Genomic DNA, 25,404 nt, shown 5'->3' on the forward strand with positions numbered 1-25,404 from the left:
TCAGGACCCAGAAAGATCTGACCAAAATGTATTGCTAATATCATAAAGTAAAATTTAACAGCAATAAAAGTAAAGTCTTATACCAGAGTAAAAAAGCCAACTTCACAAACAGAAGCATCTGGGAAAGACCCAGCAGCTTTATCCACCACCAACTTGAGGAAAGATCTCAGAAGATGGCAGACCAAAGGGCAAGTGTGATAATAGACTTAAAAAAAAAAAAACAAAAAAACAGAAAATCCCAAACGAGTGAGATGTGGATCTGACTCCACAAACTATTCTCCGATGTGAACATAGCATTGAGGGAAAAAGATAATGAAGACAAGAGCTCTCTGAGACCATGCTATGAAAGAATCAATGGAAGGAAGGGGGACTGAGAATATGACAGCTCTCTTTAAGTGTTTCAGGAACTTTAATGTGGAAGAGGGATCCGACTTTTTTCCCACAGTCCAAGAGAAGAGAAACAGGAGTGATGGGTGCAAGTCACACAGAAGCAACTTTAAACTTCTTGTCAAGAAAAGGGCCATTTCACTGTGGGAGCCAGGGGGGTCAACAGCTGCTGCTGAGGTCTTCAAACAAAGCTTCCTTTGGGTGACCATGTGCCAGGTGGATGGTGCAGGACATGGTTATTCAAGGCTAGATTTTGGTGGGTTTTTTTCCTTTTATTTTGCAATTAACAAGTATTTATTTTCTCTCCCTCCCACACACACACACACACACACACACACACACACACACACACACACACGCACACACACATACAGACACGCGTGCAAGCACTGTGAAATAAATCTCATCAAGTAAAACCAATCTCCATTTTGGACAAGCTCCCATCTTCATTTGGAATCCTCTGTCGAAGGGGAGGCTCACGGAGCCAGAATGCAATGGTGAGTGCACTGGTCAATCTCTCCAAGTTCTTTGTCTTCACGATAATGCTGTGTAAAATCTTCTGCTCCCTTCATGGAGCACCACTTCATACAAGTCTGCCCAAGCTGTTCTGAACCCATCCCATTGATCGTTTCTCCTACCACAATAGCAACCATTACATTAACAGGCCAACGGTTTGTTCAGACACCTCCTAGCTGAAGAGCATCCCCTTCAAGTTCTTAGCCATAACAAAAATTGGCCACCTAGATTTCTATACATTCTTTCTCTCCATTCTTTGATCTCTTTAGAGTATAGATCTAGGAGAGTTATCACCAAATTCAGGGCTGTGGACAATTTAGGGACTTCAGGGCCGGACTTCTAGAATGCTTTCAGAAGAATGGCCAAACCAATTCCATAATTGCTTTAAAGAGTATATTTTCCTTTCGCCCCTCTAGCATACATTTTTTGGTCACCCTTAGCAATCTGATAGGTGTGAAACAGAACCTCAGAATTGGTTTATTTTGCATTTTTCTAATTATTAGTGATCTAAGCATATATGAGTGGGCACCAAGTGTGTAGTTGTAAGCATTACAGGTACAATTAAAGTATTCCAATACTAGGGACAAAATGCTTTACATTGAATCTCTTACTGAAGGCTGGTATCTTTTATGGCTAACGCTATTGTTTAGTCATTTTTCAGCAGTGTCTGATTTGTTGTGACCTTTTTTGGAGTTTTCTTGACAAAGATAATGGGGTAGTTTGCCATTTCCTTCTCCAGGATGAAACTCTTCACTATCTATTCCCTACATAATGAATCAGGCAAACACTCAAACTAAACAGAAATCAGACACAGGATAATGCTAACAACCAAACTGGGCCCTCAGAAAAGGGAGACAGGACTGCGGGATGCTACAGATGCAGACACGCCTGGCCGGTCCAATTGAAATGCCTTTTCTTCTCTAAGTTTTTGTTCCAATGATAGGGCAGAGGAAGAGGGATTTTAGAAATTAAATAAGAGAAATACAAAAGGTGTGTTTGGAAAAAAACCAACAGCCCCACCAAATAAGTTTCCTCTATTAGATGAATTTTTGTGAAATGCCTGCTGCCCTTTATGTTTCCTTGCCCCACCAAGAATGCTTTGTACTCTTTCCCTTTTTACTGAAAATCCATTCTTCAATATTTATGATCTGTCACTAAAGAGTAAAAACTGATTTTCTTTGGTTTTGGGGGGAAAATATTATATCCGGACTAGTTCTTTGGAGGATCTCAGGATCAGCCCGAGTCCTTGGTCTTAGTGGAGGAGTGAAGGAGGCAGGAGACTCACGAGGATGGATGGTCAATGATGAAGTCCGGAGTTTTCTTTGTGTCTGTGTCAATGGCCAAGAGGCCCATTCCCAGTTCTCCCAGCCCTTAAATACTTCAGTACAACTACATCACTACAGCAACTGAGCATGTGCAGCCATTACATCACCATATCACATTAAGTATATGTTTAGAGAATCATTATCTCCCACTGAGTAGGTGCTTACCTTACAAGCATCCTGCTGTCCTTGACTCAAGTACACATTTTCAGAGTTCTGGCCCTTCACAAAATATACCAATGAATCCTCTCATTTGTATAAGTAACAAATAGTCTCATACAATTTGGCTGATTTATTTCTTGGCATGCAAAGTTTCTCCATGATTGTAAAATATATTGTTTAAAGCTGAAACCTAGAATTGGTTGATATTTTTAAATAAGCTATGTCTCTCTATTGTACCTTTTTACTTATTTGAATTTTACATATTTTCCCAAGGTTTTGGATAATTTTCTTGCATAACTTCCTAAAAATGTTATTTTCAGGCTTCTTATCTCCTCATGTTTTTCTAAGAGACCAAAAGCTCTCAGTTTTTACTGCATTTCATCTCCAGAATTGGTTGTTTTGCCGAAAGCTGTCTCTGTAACAGAGAAATTCAGGGGTGTGCCCAATCTTGCTAGCTTTTGATTCCGTTCCCCCCCCCTTAACATTCTTGTATAGAGAATCTACTAATTAAAGAAATTCTCTATCATTTGCATCATAACTGTTCTATTTCTCTTATTTGTCCTTGATTTGCGGGAAAGTTATTTCCACTTCAATTTCCATTCTCATTTCTTCCTTTAATTCCTTCTCTCTCTTGATAGATAGATAGATATTCCTAAGCCATATTTTAAGCTCTTCTAGAAATTTTGAAGGTTGACATCCTTCTGGGTATCTTTTTATTGTTGTCCCAATTCCTACCCATAATTTTAAAAATGTTATTCAACTTTTGAAGCCTCACTTTGGTGGCTCTCTCTCTCTCTTTCTCTGGCTCTGCTGATCTGAAGTATTTTTCTTCATAGGCCTTATCTATCCCTTCCTGGAAGCCTGCTATTCTGTTATGGTAAAGTTCTTACCATTCTGAGATGACAGAGGGGATACAGACTTCTTTCTTAACCATCTTCTCAGAAGTTCCAAATACTATGTATAGCTCTCTGATACCCTTATCATGTATTATTTTTGTATAATGTATCATTATCTGTCCGTCATATCCTTTTGCTACCTACAAAAGCAGGTACCAGGGCCTATCTACACTTTCTATCTCTGCTCACACCTGATCTGCATACAGGAGGGGCCAATTTGCTGTTGAGTCATCTCTGAATTTTCTCAGTCACCCCTTCCCTTTACCCCTGGCCATTAACTGGATGTTCTTTCTTTGAATGTCTACAGATTTCATTTCTGCTCTCTTGTCACACTGCCAAAAAACTAGCTAGTTTATACTTTTCTGTCTCCAGTCCAGTGACTGCAATTACCTCTTAATGTCGCCCTGAAATTCCTCCTGTATACAACCACTAGATTCAACTCCCTCAAATTTTGTTGTAATGTCACTACAATGCTTTAGAAGCCACAATGAATGTTCCATGGCTTGACCAGTTAAGCCCAAATCCCTCAGCTTGGTGTTCAAGGTTTTCCAGCAACTAGCTAGACCTGACTCTGCCTAATTTATTTTTCCAGGCTCTAAAGCACTCAACTCTAGTAACTCCTTGTCCTCCGGGCATCCTAGAAAAGCACATTACTATTTCTTCCCTTTATTCATGCTTTTCTTGGGATTTTCCCTGCCCTAGGGAGTACCTACCTAGTTCTGGGCCTAGAGTCAAGAAGACTCATCTTCTGTAAGTTCAGATCCAGCCTCGGACACTCCCTAGCTGTGGAACTCTGGGCCGGTCACTTAACCCTGTGTGCCTCAGTTTTCTCATCTGTAAAATGAGCTGGAGAAGGAAATGGCCAATCCCTCCAATATCTCTGTCAAGAAGCCCCCAAAGGGGCCGCAAAGTGGAACACAACTGAACACACTACTTCTTGGATATCAAAATAAACAAAACCTGCCTGGGTTTGTACCCTTCTTAAGTAAGCCCAAGCTACAATGGAGAAGCACTGAATCCCTACTGCACACACGGGCCACTCCATCATGCTGGGTCATTTAGCTGTCCCCCATGTGCACTTACCTCCTAACTGGATGGCAAGGGAACTGGCCTTCCATATTTTAAAAATCTCCCATAGTGCTTAGAATTGTATAGAGACCCCCGCAGATCAATTACCACATGCTTCCTAATTTAATAAATGCTTACACTGGTCTTCTTCTACTAAGCAAAAATGAGTTAAAGGACCAAGTGTCATGTACAACAAGTTGGGCAAGTTTTGCTTGGGGGCTGCCTGCCTCCCCTTAGGTGAAGTCCTAATCTGATAACTAAAAAGCACCCAATTATGCTGAACAACCTGTTGGTGGAAAAGCATGCAATATACTAACCTCAAAACACCCAGCACAAAAATACACCCAACATCCCTAAACGCAAAGCAATACCGATAGAAAAATTTCCCATTGCATATAAACACTATTCGTGTAATACAGGGCAACAAAAACCCAGCCAACATAAAGGAAGCAACAAAAAGTCCTACAATTTAAAACTTTATCATCAAATGATGTCTACAATTTTTAAAATGAGGTTACTCATAGAAAATCTTTGACTACTCAAAAGTACAAACCTGATTATTAGCTGATTTATGTTACTTTGTTTTCCAATCAAAAAGTTTCTGAGAAAGGAAACCTTAGCTCTGTTAATGCAAAAGAGTTCTTTAGAAAATTCTCTAAGCATTCAATTCTGCTTTTCTAAGGTAAAAGAGTCCACAACAGTTGTAAATCACACCAAGAGTAGCCCAGTATCTGAGATCTGAAGAGGAAGAAGCCAGTGTGAGCTTGTGGATAGGGTATGAACACTGTGTGACCAGCCAGGTGAGGGGATAGGACAAGCTAGATCATCATGGTAACCAGTCTTTCCAGTACCATGTGTGTAAGCATATCCACTAATTTAAGAAAACGCCACAAAGCTAAAAGCAAACAAAGGCAAACCACAGTCACAGATCCACAGTTTATAAATAAATATGATATAGAATTAATAGGTAACCATGGCCATCAGCAGCTAGATTCAGTGATGAGGGAGGAGGAAGTTTTTTTCACTTCATATTTTATTTTTCCCCAGTTACATATGAAGATTATTTTTAACATTTGCTTTTAAAACTTTGGGTTTCAATTTCTTTTCCTTCCTCCCTCCCCAGACCCCTCATTGAGAAGGCAAGCAATTTCAATGTAGGTTATGCATGGGTAGTTACGAAAAACACGGAGGAATTTTTTTAAAGTTTCAGTTGTTTTTTGTTTGTTTTAAATATTAGGCTACTCAAATATAAAAGTCTGCTGGTCCAATGGCAATTCCAGGGAGAGGCACCTTTAGGTGGATTAGTGAACATACATACTTAACAAGAATCAAAGTTGCTGCATTATATATAAATGGGTACTTCCTTTACTATTTCTGAGTTCTTACTCCTGTAAGGTAACTTTTATCGCTTTACAAAATGCAAGCAATCCAGAAAGTTTATCTTCAAAACAAGTGATTACTCTGCCCTAACAACATCAATTTTACCACCAATTTTTCAAAGCTTAGACAACTTAGACAAAGTATCAAGTATCTTTTCTAGAATAGAGGACTTCTGAATTTTAAAAGTCATGTATGTCATCCAGTTTCAACTTTAAGTTTCTGTTGGTATCATAGAGTGTTTTTATATATTGACAGTGCTCGTTTGCTAAGACCCACGGGGAAAATGCCCTGACAAAACTACCATGAAATGTTTTCACTACATCTGCCATCTTTCTTTGGCTTAAGACAATCTTTTAAATTTAGAACATAAAAGTTGTAATATTGTACATACCCTTTTAATAACATGAACAAAATATTCTGTTGAGTGCAGATATATTCAACGGTAGGAGTTCTTGTACCAATTTGTCTTCTGAGGATGTTGTTGAAAATTTGGGCCACATCTTTTTTGCCCTGTTAGAAATACAATTAATTATGCATTTACCTAACTAAAATATGTAATACAAAAAACCATGAGAGTAGCTATCTTTATAGCAGAGAATGATGACTCCTTTAGCATTTCCAGGATCTGTGATTTTGCCTTCCACTGAAACAGACTATGTGACTATCCTTCCCTAACTAAGGAGATGGTCTTCAAGTGTTCTGTTGTCACCTTGGAAAAGACCTCCCCTTTAATGAGGTCCATCTTTCCACAAAAAACTAAGTCTGGACTTAGTGGGATCCAAGAGATCTTCTACTCTGCTGCAACAACCCTGAGATTTCAGGGTCCCTTTAAAACTACAATAAAGCATAATAGAGTAGAACCCCAGTTCTAGTTTATTCCATAACTGGCTTTAAATAAACTGTTCGTAGCTATTTCTTAATTTATTTCAAACATTTTATTTCCTTCCCCAAAATGGAACAGCACTGGCCTGGTTCTTGAAGCAAAGAGCTTCTCTAGCTCAGCTAGAAAAGCTCAGCCTGAGTCTAGAGAGGCTCTTTCCCAAAATTCTGTCATACCCAACAACTCAAAGGAACAAAAAATATTTAAAAACTGCTTAAGCAATGATGAAAAGGGCAAAGGAAGCTAAAAATACTAGTTTTTTGATTACTCAACACACACTCACTCACAGACACTCACACTCATACACACACTCATACATACACACGCGCGCGCACACACACACACACACACACACACACACACACACACACACACACAGAGTATTCCTTTCATCAATGAAATCAGAAGATGATATAAAGTATCACTAAGTAGAAGGATAAACAGATAAGATTGTTCTGGGTGGATTACATAGACCCCATCACATGTCTACAGGCAAAAACAAAAAATCTTATGGGACATTCGTTCATCTTGCCCTGCAGTATTCAAAATGATCACCCAGCAATATGTGCTACAAAGGATTATGAGGTGAGCAAAAAAAAAAAAAAAAAAAAAAAAAAAAAAATCTATGCAGAACTTATTGAGAATGAGCTCAGACTGGTTCCTCATCATCATGCTAGAAGGTGAAAAGTGGTCAGAAATGCCTTTTGGGATGGAGTAGAATGAAAGTCATAACAGAGAGAGGCTCCAGAAAGGAGAGAACAAAATGGCTCATGGGGTGGGGCTGATACCAAATCGTTGTAAGGAGGATGTAATAAAGCAATCAGCTGCCCCCTGCACATCCACAGTGAGTCTAGAAGAGGAGACTGAGATGAATTACACCACAGGGCACCAAAAGAACTGATTGATGTGATTGTTGAGTGACTTAAAGTCTTAAGTTCTTCACTTTTTAATGTTGTGGAACCCCCTTTGGCAATCTGGTAAAGCCTATACACATCTTTTCAGAATATTCTGAAATGCTTAAAATAAAATAATTAGGAATTACAAAGGAAGTCAATTAGACTGAAGTAATCTTTTTTTAAAAAACAAGTTTGAGTCCTCCAGCTTAACTCCTGATCCAGGCCATCCCTGAGAATTCTAGGAGACCAGTAAGATACTAATTATCAAGAAGACAAATGTCCTGATTTTCAGAAATGAAAATGGAGTCTTCCAATTAGAGCCTAAGGATCTGTATTTTTTTTTTTTTTTTTAGCAATTAGCAAAATTTTAGATTGTGTTATTAAAGAGATGGTTCAGTGAATTTCTAGGGAAAAAAAGCAGTAATCACAAAGAACAAAGAATCATCAAGAATCAATCATGCCACACTAACATAATTTCCCTTTTTTTTGACAGAACTGTAGCTAACCAAGGAAATGCTACAGATCATGTCTAACCAGAATTTAACAAGCATGTGGCAAAATATCTAGGCTATCCCTGTGGGAAAGAGAAGTTTAAAGAAGAAAAGAATAGAATTTGATGGATATGGAACTGGCTGAATATACAAAGTCAAAATTAGGTAGAGGCAGTTTTAAAACAAATGGGAAAGAGCTCTCCAGTGCAATGTTCATCACCTCAAGGCTTACAAGGCTTAACTTGAAGGCACAAAGGGCTTATCAAAGTCAGTAATGACACTGGGTTGAGAGGGAGAGTAGGTGAGTTTAATGACAGAAGGACAGTCTTTTCATCAAAAGATGTAGGGAGTGAATGGTCAGAAAGTTCCATGGTGTGACTTGGCAGCTAAAAAAGTATGGGCAGTTAGAAGGGCATGATACCAAGGAGGAGCTGTAGTCTAGCTTGGCCAGACCCCATATCTAGAATATTATTTTAGGTTCTAGGGATCATGTTTTAGGAAGAATGCTGAAAAGCTACAGAGCACCCAAAAAGAAAGCAATCAAGATGATAAGAAGTTAATCCTGCTACATGAGGATAATAGGAAAGAATTCAGGATGTTTAAAATGGAAAAGAGGAGATTTGGATCGAGGGAGGGAAGGGGAAAGAGTGGGAATAATAATTTCCTCAAATATCTGAAGGACTGTAAAATGTGGAAAAGAGAAATCGTATAGATCAAAACTAGGGGCAAAACCAGAAGAAAAAAACTAGAGTTTGACATAAAATGAAAACATCCTGGGATGTGGGAAAACTAGGACAACTAATATCTCTACTAGGTCTGTATCCCAAAGAGATCATAAAAGAGGGAAAAGAACCCACATTTGCAAAGAGGTTTGTAGCAGCTCTTGTAGTGATAAGGAACTAGAAACTGAGTGCTTGCCCTGCATTTGGGAAATGGGTGAATGTTATAGAACATTATTCTTCTATAAGAAACGATCAACAGGATGATTTCAGAGATGCCTGGAGAGACTTACAGGAACTGATGCTGAGGGAAGTGAAAACCAAGAGAATATTTGTAGACAGAAACAACAAGATTATGTGATGATTATCTGCGATGGATGTGGCTCTTTTCAACAATGAGGTGATTCAGGCCAGTTCCAACAGATTTGTGATGGAGAGAGCTTTCTGCATCCAGAGAGAGGAGCATGGGGATTGAAAGTGAATCACAACATAGTATTTTCACCTTTTTTGTTGCTGTTGGCCTGTTGGTTGGTTTTTTCCTTTTGAACTTATTTTTCTTGTACAGCATAATAAATGTGGAAATATAATCAGAATTACAGATGTTTAACCTACACTGGATTATTTGCTGTCTACGGGAAGAGGGGAAGGAGGGAGAAAAATACAGAACACAAGGTTTTACCAAGGTAAATGTTGAAAAATATCTTTGTGTGTATTTTGAAAAATAAAAGCTATTATTATTTTTAAAAAAAATTCCTAGTAGAGCTATTCAGTGTCATGGACTGCCCCAAGAGTGGATTCTTCCTTCACTCAGGGGCTGCCAGTAAAGGCTGGATTTAAAGGGATGGTGTAGAGGGAACTGGTATCCAAAGATGGACTGGATGCGATCAAGGATTCTTAGCCTTCACGTATGTGTTTGTCATGGATCCCTTTGGCAGTTTGGAGAAGCCTACAGACCTATTCTCAGAAAGATGTTTTTTAAATGCATAAAGTAAAATACAAAGAATTATGAAGAACCTCAACTATACTGAAATCTAGTTTTCAAAACATTTTTTTTTAAAAAGGTACACAGATTCTTAGGTTCAAAATCCCTGGTCCAGATAGTTTCCAAGGTTCCTTCTGAGATTCTATGACTGAACATTGGGCCAAAATATCAAATTCCACTGGGGCTCAAAAAAATCAATTCTAGTGGGAGAAAAGAGGGAAGAAGAATTTTCTGAAAGTAATCTTGAGAATTTAGAGCTCTGTACCCTAAGCGAGTCAAAGTGTGTTATGGCAACCAAGAAAGCTAGTGAGATCGCAGGCTGCACAAGAGCCAGGACTGATTGTCATGAGCAATCACAAAGGAGAAGATTCCAAAAGAACAGAAAAGACCACAAATGAGACTTTTACCAAAGCATCAGTACACTGATGCTTCTGTCTTTCTTCTTTATGAGAACAGCCTAAGCATGCAATGAAATGGTCTGCAATGAAAGCATGAGAAAGGATTAGGCAGACTCTCATGGACAATTTCCTAGAGATTAAATGAAGTGCAGAGAGTATTAGATACTACTATATCAACTGTTTGCTGACTTTAAAAATGCACTCAATGCAATAAAAGTACTGCTTTGAAGGCTCTCTTCAAACAAGTTTTTCCTGTGTCTGTTAAGGTTACACAAAATATTTTGACTGAATGACAATGGAGAGAACTGTCAAACTCTCACCCTCTGGCTTCTTACTCAACTGAGGGTCATGCGGATTGTTCAGCTAGCTTTTTTTTTTTCTTTTTTGCTGAGGTAATTGGAGTTAAGGGACTTGCCCAGGATCACACAGCCAGGAAGTATTAAGTGTCTGAGGCTGAGTAAACTCAGGTTCTCCCAAGAGACAAGAGAGACAGAGACAGACAGAGAGAGAATGAGAGAATGTGGATTATGTATAGAGAGGCTACACATAAGAGAAGTAATGATTTGTAAAGAGCTATGACATCCATCAAGAACACAAGCATGGGAATGGAGTAGATGTGAGATACTGAGAATGAGGAAAAAAAAAAACCAAATGGAGAGAAAGCTATCCAGAGGCAGTATCAAGAGCCCCAAAATAGTCAATGGCCAGAAAGGTCAGTCAAATGTTCTGGAGGAGCACCTCCTCCAGGGAGAATTTATTAAAGACCCAGAAAAGAATTTCAGGGGAGAAGTCATGGACAGGTTGTGATCTGTGTTGGTGGACACATGGACAAAATCACAGATCCAACTAAATCATTTATTTTATCCTACCTTAATAGTTTCAAAATTCTAACTTCCAAAACTTAATCAATTATTTTCAATATGTTAACAATAAAGGAATCACAAAAGTAACAATTTAAGATAATTCTGAAAAACTCATGATGAAAAATGCCATTAAGTATAGACTGAAGCAGACTTTTAAAAAGTTTTCCTTTTCTTGTGTTTTTACTGGGGGGAGGTCTGTGTTTTTCTCCCCAACATGCATGACTACACATGTATGATCTATAGCAAATTGCTTGCCTTTTCAATGGGGGGCAGAAGTGAAAGGGTAGAAGAGAATTTTTAAGAAGCTAATGTTAAAATTGTTTTTATATGTAATGAAAACTCTAGTTTACTATAGTCTCTGTCACCCCCTTCAAGTTTCTAAGTTCCAAATTCAGTTTCAACAACTAAAATATAAAAACTTTTACTCCTTTTCCCTATTATATCCACATAGATAGTGACTCCCAGGAGCTCGGAGTAAGCCTCCGCCCTGGTGACCGTGGGTCTCGGAGGCTGCTTACTCTGTTACAGATTCACACACGAATGTGATGGACAGCACAGGCTGCACATCAGCCTTGACTCAGAAAGTGATGACAATCCTGTATCTTTGTCCCTCTCAAGTGGAAGGGGAAGAAGAGGGAGTCCTTGAGGGGACAGACCAAGAGGCAGGGGTGACACGGCAAAGCTGCTCCAAGGCCAGTGGAGAGGAGCAGCGGCAAGGAGCTGGGGGTCCAGAGAAAACAGGAAGGATTCAACATCACAGGGAATGGCTACTTTCTAAGGTGAATACAGGGTTCCCCCAAGTCTCCAACCTATGCTTGAAGGTTCAGGGCAACTAAGTTTGTTTCTCAGATGGGCACACGCATGAAGAATGTGCACTAACATCCATGTATCAAGGCTGATGGATGGATAATATTGTGCCCATAGCAAAGTATTCCTAGAGTAGAGGGCCAAAAGACAGGATATTTAAGAGCAATATTAGTAGTCCCAGTGAAGCATCCAGTACATATTTAAGTGCCTGTTGTGTCTAATTCAATTCAAAGAAATTTAATTCATAAACTTTTATTAAGCACCAAAAACATTTAAGACAAAGATTTTTAAAAATATCTGTGCTTATCCTCAGGGATATGAGAAGGGAGGTGGGGGAGAAGGAGAGAAAAGGAGAGAATAAGGGGGGGGGAGGGGGAAGAAAGAAAAAGGCAGAAAGAGAGGGAAACAGAGAGATAGAAAAATAGACACAGTGAGAGAGAGACAGGCACAGAGATGGAAAGAGATACAAAGAGGGAGACAGACAGAAAGAGAGACAGAAACAGTGAGATAGAGAGAAAGAGAGAGAGAGAGAAAGAGAGAGAAAGAGAGAGAGAGACAGAGAGACAGAGAGACAGAGAGAGAGAGAGAGAGAGAGAGAGAGAGAGAGAGAGAGAGAAGAGAGAAAGAGAGAAAGACACTAAGAGTGAGACGAATGAGAATCTGTGTGAGAAGGCTAGAAAGGTGTACCAGAGCTTCATTTTGGAATTGGGGCTTTCAGAAGCTTGGCTAAAGAACCATTTTAAACCTAGACTAGGTACCTAGAGAGACCATGAGAGTTTTTCAGCTGAAGATGACACTTATTAAGATGATTCTAGAACTGTATGAAAGATCATTTGGCAGCAAGAAGGCAGGGAGACCGGTTTGGAGGGGATGGCAGGAGCTGCAGGTCTGAATCAGCACCGTGGGAGACGGAGCAGAGGACAGATGCAAGAGATGCTGCCGAGCTGGCAGAACTGACAGAACTTGGCAGCTGATCGGCTGAAGGGACTAGAAGGAACATCAGGGGGTCTGGAAGGGGACAAAAGGGCTGTCAACAGAGAGTGGGAAGCTGGGAAGAAGGTCAGTCGGGCTTTGGCAGCCATGCAAAACCAGAATTCAGGAGAGACTCCAGCATAGAGGTGCTGGGTGGGCAACAGCATCCAAAGTGTCTGGGTGGGGTGGGAAGGGGGAAGCGAGGCCTGGTGTCTAAGGTCTGAGCAGATACATAAGGTCTTCCTCTCATGAAACTTCCAACTCCTCCCTGGCCTGAGACACTGTCTTCCTTTCTACTTGCCAGAATGTGGCCTTATTTTTTAGCTCAGCTTACTAAACCCATCTGGGATTATCTTCTCTTCTTTAAGATTTCAAAATGAAGGCCACCATCTTCCTGCAGGCAAGCTTGGGACCAGGTGATTCTGCGTCATTCCATGTAATACGCCGGACACCCGAGTGGCTACTAAGCAAATGGAATCTACACTATCTCAGGACACAGAACAACGAAGAAAAGCTCCTGAGCCCCCGAGGGTGATGGACAGAGAACAGAGGTCAGGAGCCATCCAGTCCTGGCTCTGCTGCTAAAAAGGGTCGTATGAGTTCATCTATTTCAAAAAAGATACGGAGGGGGGAAAAAACCCTAACCTTACTCCTCTGGTACATTCTGGTGAGGATCCAGTGAGAAGACTGGGAAAGGTCTAAGGGAAGTGTTCTGTTCTTACCTCAAAATCAATGAGCTGTAAGTCGGCGACCAGCGTGCTGAGGAGGCCGCTGTTGTACAGCTCCTGGGCAAGCTGGGCCACAGCCTCTGTCTGCGGCTCTTTTTCATTGGTGCCATACAAGATTTCCTTCATAGCAACCAGGTTTTTGGAAACCTCTTCTGTAGCCTGATGAAACAAAAGATAACAAATACTAAGTATTCCCAGCACCAAAGCGACTCAACTTTCATTATATTTACTTTAACAGAAGAAAGTTTTATTAAAAATTAAAACAAACCAACAGATTTTCTCCACAGTGTGAATTTTTAACATGGCTTAATTTGCCCAAAGAGGCTAACCTGCTTTAAATCACCTCTAATCTGAATCAGACCAAAAGTGAATGACAAGGAAAATACAGTACCAGCAGTTTAAAGGGCACTTTCTTCAAAACACTGTTACTTCCTCTAAGAAAGTATCCACTCACTGAATGACCGAACAAATTTCTTTAAAGGACACCTTCTTGATATAGTAGGTTGGTACATTCCTCTCTAATGGACTGGCTTTCAAACTGGCAGAACATGGCAATCCCCTTGGTGGCTTTCTAATTCAATATGTTCATCTTTAAATGTCCAACTTGAAGTAATATCACTTTCCTTGAACTTTTAGATACTGCAAATAAGTATTTTGCTTCCCGCTCTTCAATTCTTTGAAAAGACACATCTAAAAATTTTCCCGACAACTTAGTGTTTCCCCGCTAGATTTTTCCTAAAAGCAAAATTGTTCTGCACTAGCAAACCCAAGCTTGGCTCTTCCGGAGCAGACCCACAGCTCACCATCCTGCCTTAACTTTCTTCTCCTCTAGATAGTCTATATTACCCATTATACCCACAAAGTGGACAAGGACAAAGAAAGAAGATACTAAAATCAGCTTTGTTCTTAACTTCATTTATTTCAATAAAACATTTGGTGGGAGAGAAATTTCAAACTAATTATGAAAACGCTGTTTTGCAGTGACAGTGTCTCTTGTAAACTCCCAGTGATGGGACAGAAGTATGCTGAATGAAAGCCAAGTCTCCTTGATCTATATCATGCCAGCTTTCCTTTCAATCTGCCACCATCAAGAATATTACAGAACCATGGACAGGTAGAAAAGGGTAAGTTGTAATGTTACCAAGTGGAGTCATATTTCCATGATTTCCCTACAAAGCAATGATTTAATTGTAATTCTCTGCCTAGAATGAGAGGGGCATGTTCTGTTCCCCTTATACTTTGTGAATGTAAAGTTCTTATGATAATAATTTGTTCATTCTTATTCCATAGGCATTGAGGTCAATAGAGGGCTGGGCTTGGGTCTGGAAGATCTAACTTTGAATCTTGCCTTAGACACTTAGCTGGGTAATCCGAGGCAAGTCTTCTAACCTCTTTGAACCTTAGTTTCCTTACCTGCAAAATGGGCATAATTCCTCAGACAGTTGTGAGGATTAAATAAGATAACACAAGACAAATATTTTGCAAACCATAACATGCTATATTCAATGTGCGCTACTGTCATTATTGTTATTAGTTTTTTGAAACAAAAGTTTCTGCTCCTCATTTGCATTCTCTATCATCACTGCCATGCTCTGGATCTTATCATAGTTTCAACCTTCAAGATATTGGCCAGAGTCCATTTGTCCCTTTCTCACTGCTCCACATCTACCTCAAATGCTCTCCCTGTTTACTAGGGCTGCCAATCCCTTCTGGGTCAGTGGATTGCCTGCCTCCTGACTTTGACGAGTTAGCAGCTTCAGTGGCATCCTCACAAACACTGGGCCTGTATCCCAAAGAGATCATAAAGGAGGGAAAGGGACCCACATGTGCACAAATGTTTGTGGCAGCCCTCTTTGTAGTGGCCAGAAACTGGAAACCGAGTGGCTTCCCGTCAGTTGGAGAATGGCTGAATAAGTGATGGTGTATGAATGTTATGGAATAGTATTCTGTAAGAAACAAGCAGCAGGATGATTTCAGAAAGGCCTGGTGACGCCAAGTAAAATGAACAGAACCAGGAGATCACTGTACACAGCAACAGCAAAATTATATGATGATCAATTCTGATAGACGTGGCTCTCTTCAACAATGAGATGATTTAGACCAGTTACAATGATCTTGTGATGAAGAGAGTCGTCTACAGTCAGAGAGAGGACTGTAGGGACTGAATATGGACTACAACACAGCATTCTCACTCTTGTTACTGCTTGCTTGCATTTTGTTTTCTTTCTCATTTTTCCCTTTTTGATGTGATTTTTCTTGTGCAACAAGAAAATTGTGGAAATATGTATAGAAGAATTACATATACTTAACATATATTGGATTACTTGTCATCTGAGGGAGAGAAAATTATTTGGAGTACAAGGTTTCATAAAGGTGAATGTTGAAAATTATCTATGCACATGTTTTGAAAATAAAAAACTTTAAAAATAAATAAATAAATAGGGTGAGGGTCCATCCAGTAGCTCTGTGCTGTCTCCCCACATTGAAAGCAGAAACGGTCGGGCTTCACCTATGTCCTGGTGCTTAAGAAATGCCTTTTCATATATGCCTCCATCTTTATATTCAAGATCAATCAATGACCAAGTAAGCAACAATGGTTTATTGAACAATGGCCTATTCCAGGCACTCCACTAGGCATCAGGTACACAAAGGCAATGTGAGAGGTTACAGAGGAAACCACACACGCACAAATTTTGTTGAGTTGTTTCTAGTCGTGTTTAACTCTCCATAACACCATTTGGAATTTTCTTGGCAGAGATACTAGATCATTTTCCATTTCCTTCTCTAATTAATTTTACAGATGAGGAAAGTCAGGGAAACATAGTAAAGTGATTTGTCCAGGGTCACACACAGCTAATGAACGTCTGAGGCCCTAAACTCAGGGAGAATCATCTTCCTGACTCCAGGCCTGGTACGCTATACACTATGGTACCACCTGGATCCCCTATGCCCAAAATAGCTATGTATAAAATAGATACTAGATATATGGGCAGACAGCCTGTACAAGAGCAGGAAGGCAAGAGATGGACTGTCATCTGAGAGATGATACATATATAGATAAGTGTTAGCGATTATGGAGAAGGGGAGGCAGGGCAACAAAGGAACCCTGTAGCTGGATTAGTAGAGAAGTAGAATAAGGCTGCAAAAGTGTTAGGGACAAGTTACAGAGGGACAAAGGGCAAGGAGCTGCTTTGGATATATGCTTTTGGAAAATCAGTTTGACAGTGGAGGGAAGGATGGCTGAGAAGGCAGAGAATTGGGAGGGTGGGACTACTTTTTACTTTAAGCACTTGCTAAATCCCTCCACTAAAAAAGCAAGCTTTTCCTCCTCCTGTCCCTCATACGGTTTTCTAGACCTCTTCTGGTCCTGATCAAGTCAATGTTATAATGCAATTCAGACTTCACTTTCCAATGAGATGGTCAGGGGCTGCGACTTTCTCCCTCAGATCTCTAGTGCCTTGCCCAGTCCCCTGTTGAATCTGAGCATCACCCTCCCCACCCCCATTGAAGAGCTCTACACTGCCTGGAGGGAAAAGGGCCCACTTCTTAGTCTAGCCTTTTGTCCTCCACAACCTGCTTCCAAATCTTCCTTCCCACATGTCTTATGGCTTCATCCTCCAGCTTCAACTACTTGGATCCAGCTCCCTCCTCCTTCCAAGCAAAGCCTACAGGTATCAAGCCTGGAAGCTGACACCTTTCGAACTCCTTGGAAGCTTCAAGAGGGGGCTTTTTCACTCCCAATATGAAATCCAAGTCCTTACAAAGGTCTTAAGGCACCTCTGTCATTGTGTCCTCCTTCCCTTGTTCTATCACCAGGTTTTCTTTACTCAATAGAAAAATCTCTTTGACTCCATGTAGTTATAATGTCCTTTTTCAGGTCTATGTCACTGGGCAACAAAGTACTTCCTTTTCTTCATTTTAATTCTCCTCTCCTGGGAGATTTTCAGAAATTCTGAAAACGGATTTCATTGATAACCTTGAATTTGGAAGACATTTGAACTAACAACTGTCTTTCCGGGCCTGTTTTTTCATTCAAAAAATACTTTTCTCATCTGATGAACAATGGTTTAAAATGGCCTGTTTTTTATAAAGTGACCCTACATGCTAACCACCAAACTGTCTTCAGAGCAGAGCATTTCCATAAAGCTCTTAGTCTCCAGAGTCCATACCACAGAACCTGAGTTCTAGAAGAGATTTCTACAAACCATCTAGTCCAATGATTCCTAATAATACCAATATTTCATCCTGGGGCAGCAATAATACCTTATATAGCAGGGGAGATATAGCACAGCCAGATTAAAATGGAAGTGGGAAATGACTAACAAATAGATTAAAATACACTAGACTACAGATAATGTTAGCATGGGGTTTTCTAAGTCAAAAAGCAGACAGCAGGGATTCTTAGGTAATAGTTCAATGGCCCCATTACTGTTCTCCAGCACACCCCAAGTACTCACCAACCTCTGTTATTAACTCATTTCTGGAGTGACCCACTGTACTTCTGGACTGCTATTAAGAATCATTTCCCTTCTAACTAAAATCTGACTCCCTAAAGACATTTGTTCTGAGTTAAATCAATAAAGAACACAAGAACAGACACCAACATTAACTCAAGGATTCCATTTGTACAGGGGAAAAATTCCTTCTACTAAGTCAGTTTGAACCAAATCACAGCTCTACTGAGAATGCATTAGAGGAAACAGTGACTTCTGCCAGTGAGATCACTCACCTGGCTCTACCATCATGCCCTCATACTACCAAGGGTGAGTGTCTCACCTTGCAGAATCCGCCTCTGAAATGAATCAATGCTGCCCCAGGATGAAAAGGGCTTTAAGCAACAGATCCAGATTCCAGAAAGGCTTCCCAGATAAGGATGGACTGCTTTTGAACATAGTTCTGATTAACTTTCTTTGATCCTTCTTTATTTCATCTCGAAACCTCAAGGTTCCTGTCTCATGAGAAAGCTCAGTACACCATGGGAAAACATCTCAGATCATCTTCAACTGGCAGGTCTCCTTTTCCTTGAGAGGATTCAAGCAACTTACTCCCAGAAGGACTTGAAGGATCCAAGGTGTGCTACTGGTGAGAGATGCCTTAATAAGAGAAAATAAAACTGCTTCTGCATAACTATGGTAAATGCATCTTTGCCCAGAATTCTCTAGCTGGCTTGATGGTAATCTTGAGTTCCTGGATTAAGTTAAGAGAAGAACTTTCTTTGCTCTAAATCACTATCATTTAGAGAAATGCAAATTAAGACAACTCTAAGGTACCACTTCACACCTCTCAGATTGGCTAAAACAAAAGGAAAAGATGATAAATATTGGAGGGGATGTGGGAAAACTGGGGCATAGTCCAGTCTTGGTAGAGTTATGAACTAATACAATCATTCAAACTATGCATAATCTTTGATCCAGTAGTGTCTCTACTGGATTTGTATCCCAAAAAGATCATGAAAAAAGGGAAAAGAACCCACATGTGCAAAAATATTTGTAGCAGCCCTTTTGGTACTGTCAAGGAATTGGAAACTGAGTGGATGCTCATCAGGTGGGGAATGGCTAAATAAGTTATGGCATATGAATGTTATGGAATATTATTGTTCTATTAGAAATGATCAGCAGGATGAGTTCAGAAAGGCCTGGAGAGACTTACAGGAACTGATGCTGAGCAAAACAAGCAGAACCAGGAGATCATGGTACAAGGTAACAAGAAGATTATGTGATAATCAACTGGGATGGATTTGGCTCTTTTCAACAATGAGGTGAGGCAGGCCAGTTCCAACAGCCTTGTGATGGAGAGAGCTTTTCTGCATCCAGACAGAGGACTATGGGGATTGAATGTGAATCACAACACAGTATTTTCACCTTTAATATTTGTAAAGTCTGGGCTAACTCTCTAGACAGCCTCAGGATCAGTCAGAGTCTGGATCAAAATTCTTGGTCTTTAGGGGGAGAAGTAAAGGAAGCAGGCAAACTGCCATGTGGCTTGCCAAAGATGGATCCTAGTTTCTAGAGTTCAGAGTCTCCAGCCTCTCTCATCCTTGTCCTGCAGTGACTTTAACCTCTTTTCCCCAGTCCTTCAATCCTTGCCTACAATTACCTCACCACCACACATTGAGCAAGCACCAATGGTCAGGAGAACCATCATATCACCATCTCATCTAATATATATCTATATGTATGTGTGTGTGTGTGTGTGTGTGTGTGTGTGTGTGTGTGTGTATCCTCACTGAATAGCCTTTCCAGGTTATGGCTAGGTAAATTTATTTCCACTAAATGCTAAATATGAGCATCTGACTTCAGGATAATCTACCAGACTGAGCTGTGTAAGACCTGGAAGTGACCGTCACAGCTTAAGAATAAGAAAAAGAAAACAGTGGGAGATGTGCTCCTGCAAAGGCAAAAGATTTTGTGACTGGATACTAAGAGCAGGGGAGAGGGAGGATTACAAAAAGATGAGTCCAATATTCAAGTATGGTAACAAGCCCCACAGAGTTGGTGAGATGCTCACCTGGTACAATTGTGTCATTTTAAAAGAGAAAAACCTTGAGTCCCGGAGTGGTTTCTTGGCTTCCCAAGGCGATCATAAACACTGAGACAAGGTGTGAGGCCTTAGACAGGGCTTATGTTTAGAGCCGACCTTTGAGTTAGTTCATCTAGTCCAGCTCCTTTATTTGAAAGGAAAAGGACTGTGTTTTACAGTCACATGGGCAGGCTTCAAACCCTGGCTTCTGTCCTCATCCAGTGTTCTGTCCTCCCCAGCCTGAGTACAGCCAGCCAGGAGAAGATGGCAGACATTTCAGAGAAGAAAAGGAGATGAGTCTGATTCTCAGCAAAATGACTTTGGGGAGCTGTGTCAGCACCACAGACTTGCCATGGCTGGTAACAGAGAAATCTCTTTGGGCTCAGGATGCAGATGGAGAACAGGAAGTAAACAAAGCTATATGTAGTAGGGAGCCACACCCGCTCAGAACAGCCTGAAAACCCCAAGGAACTCCAAAGTCCAGGCACAGAGAGGGAGATAATCCAGACATCCGCCTTAGCAAGGGCATCGCCATTATGGCCCAGCAGAAAGGGGTGTGATGCTTCTGTGAGGCCATATGAACAAAGGGATTCTCCTGTTTCAATGCTGATCCCTCCCCACTAAAGGTTCAGTCCATTTAGGAATGGCACCCAAAAACCCCTGTCTTGTGTCTGTGTTCACAAGAGGGAGGACTCTTAAGAAAGGACTCTAGCCCATGGAAGCTCACCGCTTACATGATGATCAGTGCTTCATCTGGTTGGATTAGAAACCTGAGTTTGAATTCTGACTCTGCTGGTGTAACCAGGAGCAGGAGTTTCATCCCAGCTCCATCTCCTGAACCACAAGTGGACCAGGAAGCCTCTAGAGTCCTCAGACACTAAATTCATGATCCCAGAAAAGGAAACAAGGAACTGGACTGAACTGGCAAGAATTTTAAATTAAAGATGCTAATAAGAACTGGGCTGGACATCAAGACACAAGTTCCACTCTAAGATTTTATATTAAGGGGCAGAGGAGAGAGGCAGAAGGAGGAAGAGGGGAAAAAGGGGAATGAGTCCATCCAGTCTAGGTTTCTAAAATGAAGGAACTAAAGTATAGCCAATAGTCCTTTCAGGTTTAAATTAAATGTCCTTAGGTGCTACACTGTCTATTGTCTTCAGTTAGCCAGTGTAACACCCTCGCTCCTAACTGCTTTAACCACAACCAATAATTGTGTCAATGATTTTCAAATCATCTAAGAGGCAAGGATCTCAATGACAAGATGCATTATGATACTGTAATGGATCCATAACCACTCCCTCTGCTCATGGGGGCCGAAACTGACACAGTTTTCTCCAAAAGACTTTGCTGTGGGGCGAAGACAACACTGGCTTTTTGGGGTTAGGCTAACAAAGCACTCAAATATTCCACAACACCAAGCTGGAAAAGCTTTAAATATGATGCCAGCAAAAGTTTTTATCTGCTATTGAAGGATTATCCTAAGATTGATTCATTACCAAAATACTGGTCATTAGGTGAGTAAGACTAGACTGGAAAAGAGAAAAGAAACTACTGAAGCAAGGATAAAATTTATTAAATGAGAGTAAAACATTTATTTCAAGAAAAAAATAGATATTTCATATTAATAGAGGAGAGAAAATTCTCTTTATATATCAGCTCTAGAAGGCTTAAGCTTTCTATTTCATACTTGAGTATTTTAGTCCTCTGAGCTAAAAGAGCAGAGCTCCTATTAATAAACTTGTTGTAGGTACCTAAGATTATGCTAAACAAGTTTAGTATCATGAGTCATCTATGAATGTTCTGAAAGCCTCCTTCCTTTCTCCTTCCTCCCCACCCAAATTATCTTTTTTGTCAATGTACCGATTTTCTGGTAAAATGAGTGAATAAACAAAAAGAACTTGGGAAAGGCACCCAAAAGCAAAAGGGTGTTGTCACAATGTTCTTAAATTTAATATATCATTAATAAAAAGATCTCAAGGAGATTCCTCTTTTCACAAACAATTCTTGTTTTCTGTTTTTGGTGTATGAAAACATTCATACTTTTTAATTATTATTAAATTAAGTTCATAATTAAAAAGAAAAAATTTAAATGCAATAATAAAGAAAATGAATAATAGTAAAGAATAAACATAGAAAATCAGTGTCCTAAAATTGAAAATTCCAACACTCAGATGTTAGGGAGTAAATTATAAAAAATTAATATATCAGGTATGTCCTTTCATTTAAAAACAACAGTTAAGCAACAAAGAAACCATTACTTTAAAAGAATAAGGGGGAAGAAGAATGGTACAGGCTAGAGTCTTTGGCTTCCTTCACAAAGCTCGTAAGAATTCAGGTCCAATTATTTGTACAATTTCTTCTATAGCAACTATTCATAACATAAAACACCTATGCCTGAAACATGATTTTGAAAGCGCGTGCCCCCAATACACACACGTGCGCACAATAAAAGAAATCTGTCCAATCCACCCTGACCTTAATTAAAAGCAAAACGATCTCACTTTTGACTTATTAAAAGACTTGCAGCTTAAAGCCTTAGGCATCTTGTACCTGCTGCTAACTCTGCCTACACCCAGCGCTCAACCCTCTCATTCATCCCTGATTCTTCAAGTCCTCATCCGGTCTGGCCTGGAACTCAAGAAGACGTATCTACCCCCTGGGCCACCTTACTGCCTTGGCAGGTCTCAGATACTTAGCTGAATGACCCTGGACAAATTTGCCTCAGTTTCCTCCCCTATAAAATGATCTGCAGCAGGAAGTACAAACTACTCCAGTATCTTTGTCAAGAAAATTCACATGGGATCATGGACATGACTGAACAACAACAATAACTGTTTAATGACTGATTGATTCTAAGTCACTGAATCACTAACCTTTCATCGGTAACATAGAACAATACTATTTGCCCCGTTAATCATACAATGTTCTTGTGAAAATCAAGATATTGTACATGGAAATATTTTTCAAAAGATGACATGCTATATAACTTAAAAGAAAGATGAATGTTATTCCTAGACCATGCATTCTGTCTGGCACAAACCCTTTTAACTTGGTTTTACATAGTAAATTTTACCATGTTTGTAAAACTACTCAATTTGCCTATTATCCTTGATCTGTTTTGAGCCAAACTGTGCCAAAAATTTGGGAAGAGAAAGGAGTCAGTGAACCAATTTATTCTAACTTCTCTTGTGTAGCTAAGTCATTCATATAGTCCAAAGAAAAACTGTTAAAGGCAGGCTTTTGAAGGCAAATGTTCATCTATTCTTGGCCTCAGCACATGACCTGAGCTTAAGGCACTGACTCTCCTGCCCTTCCTTCTTGTCCCCTGAAAGAAACAGCAGCTGCTGGAAAGGGACTCCCTCTCTAAAGTACTAGCAATCAAGTACATTCAGAAAACCCCTCCAGACGAAGAACTGTTGAATATATGTTGCCAGGAAAAATACCAAAAACTATGGATGGGTGAAAGGAGAGGATGCAAGACCATTTGAGTTTGTCGAGAAAAGGAGATATTTTTTGGTGATTTTACATAATTTTACAGGGCTCACTCAGGTCATATAGAGTTTACTCTCATCAGGGTAAAGAGAAAGATAAAGACTCTGGAACTCAAAAGTTTAAAAAAAATGTAAAAAACCGGTTTTACATGTAATGAAGACTTCTGTACTTTTCTAACAGTGGGGGAAAAAATACAACAAAAATGGCTAACAGAGAGTTAAAATTCAAGATAAGCCAAAAGATGATCAAGCAGGCCCTGCAATCAAAGAATTATTTCTCCTAGTACTTTAAAAAAAAAAAGGAAAATCTATTACTGAATCAGTGATACAGAAAAGAAAAAAAAAAAGAGGTACTAAATGTCTGAAAAAGGTCAAATAACCTTTGAATTTTCAAAGAAGAAAAAGAATGCATTATGCCAATTAAAGGTCAGTGAGTTTGGCTTGGATTCCTAGTTAGTGAATATTTAGAAAAGGAAACTGCTAATCACTAAATACCAGCACTGCTTTGTCAAGAATGAGTCAGGTCCATTTCCTTTTGGCAGACCAGAAAGCTTAAGACAGAGTATATATGTCAAGATTTATCAAAATATTTGAAAAAATTCTCATGCTCTTCTAAAAGGAATAGGGCTCTCTGAATCTACATTAGAGGAAACTGGCAACCAGTCCTTAGGACAATGTCACTTTGGAAGGAACTCTCTACTAGAGTGTCAAAAAGACTTGTTTTGGGGTCTGCAATGTTATACTTCTATATGAAACATATGAATGAAATCAAAGATGGCAGACCCATCCAATCTGTAGATGACATAAAGCTACAGGGGAGAGCTAAACAGATAAGGATCCTTTTAAAAAAAATACTGCTTGACATTCTGTAGCAGAATTGCTACTTAGCCTTAATCACTGACTGGGTGTGGCCTCAAACTGAGCCCAGTAGAAGACTTCAGCTTAAAAAGGCCAAAGTCTCCCATTGCACACCCCCCACCCCCACCCTCCGCCCATCTTCAGCCTTCCAGATCTCTATCTGGCCACTGGACCCAGCTGGCTCTGGAGGGGAAAGAGGGTCAGGTGACCTCACACAGTCCCCGCCCTCACTCAAATCCAATTCATTTGCATCATGGCACCACCTCCCCAATTTCATGGTCCTATTTGAGAATGTTGATTGTTTTTGTTGTTTGTCCTGCAAAGTCCAAGTCTAATGAAAAGAAATTTAATGGGAAAGAGCCTAAATCCTCCATTTTTTGTTCAAAGATTAATCCCACAAGTGCAGGAGGTGAAAGACAAGAGTACCTGGGTAAAGATCTGGGGATTCTGATTTACTACAAGCTTAACGTGTCGAAAGTGAAATGGCTGTCAAAAAAGTCAATGCCATCTTAAGCTGCATTCAAAGATGAATAAGATCCAGAAAAAAGAAAATTATCTTCTGCTTTGCACTCTGCTCTAGCTGGACATTTTTTTAATAGTCAGTTCTGGATGGAGGAAAATATAGTACTTTACAAATCTGAGTGCATTGCACAATGTGTTCGTAAATCTTAACTCACCATTTCTTTACATGAATTCTACAGAAATATTTCTCTTAAATATTTCAATTTCATCCATGTATAAATGTATCATTTAAGCATTTTTATAAAATACTATTATACCTTACTATTATAAGCATAAGGTATAATGCTAATCATGACTTTGAAATAATTGATCCTTCTGCCATCTTTTTTTTAAATTGATTTTTACTGATCATTAAAAAGGAAAGTTACCTGAGATTAAGACTTTATCAACAGATTTATACTTGAGATTAATGTTTGATTACTACACAAGCTTAAAATGGAGGAAAAAATTATTGTGAGCTAGGCCTGACTCAGGCTGACGCTGCATGTCAGACCTGAGATCATGAGGAAATGAAACACTTATGGACAGACCATTCAACAGTCAACAA

General features: G+C 39.7%; 1 protein-coding gene across 1 annotated transcript in view; it reads right to left on the reverse strand.

Moving 5' to 3' along the window:
* The window catches only part of CAB39 (calcium binding protein 39), a 100,562-nt gene that overhangs the window by 16,371 nt on the left and 58,787 nt on the right, over positions 1–25,404 (reverse strand). Inside the window, exons 3-4 of the mRNA XM_051999403.1 lie at positions 13,462–13,626; positions 6,123–6,241 (exon numbers count right to left, since the gene is read on the reverse strand). Coding sequence (XP_051855363.1) covers positions 6,123–6,241; positions 13,462–13,626 — 284 coding nt within the window. The remainder of the gene's footprint in view (positions 1–6,122; positions 6,242–13,461; positions 13,627–25,404) is intronic.

Source organism: Antechinus flavipes, chromosome 4 (assembly GCF_016432865.1).
Source record: "Antechinus flavipes isolate AdamAnt ecotype Samford, QLD, Australia chromosome 4, AdamAnt_v2, whole genome shotgun sequence".
Lineage (NCBI taxonomy): Eukaryota > Metazoa > Chordata > Mammalia > Dasyuromorphia > Dasyuridae > Antechinus > Antechinus flavipes.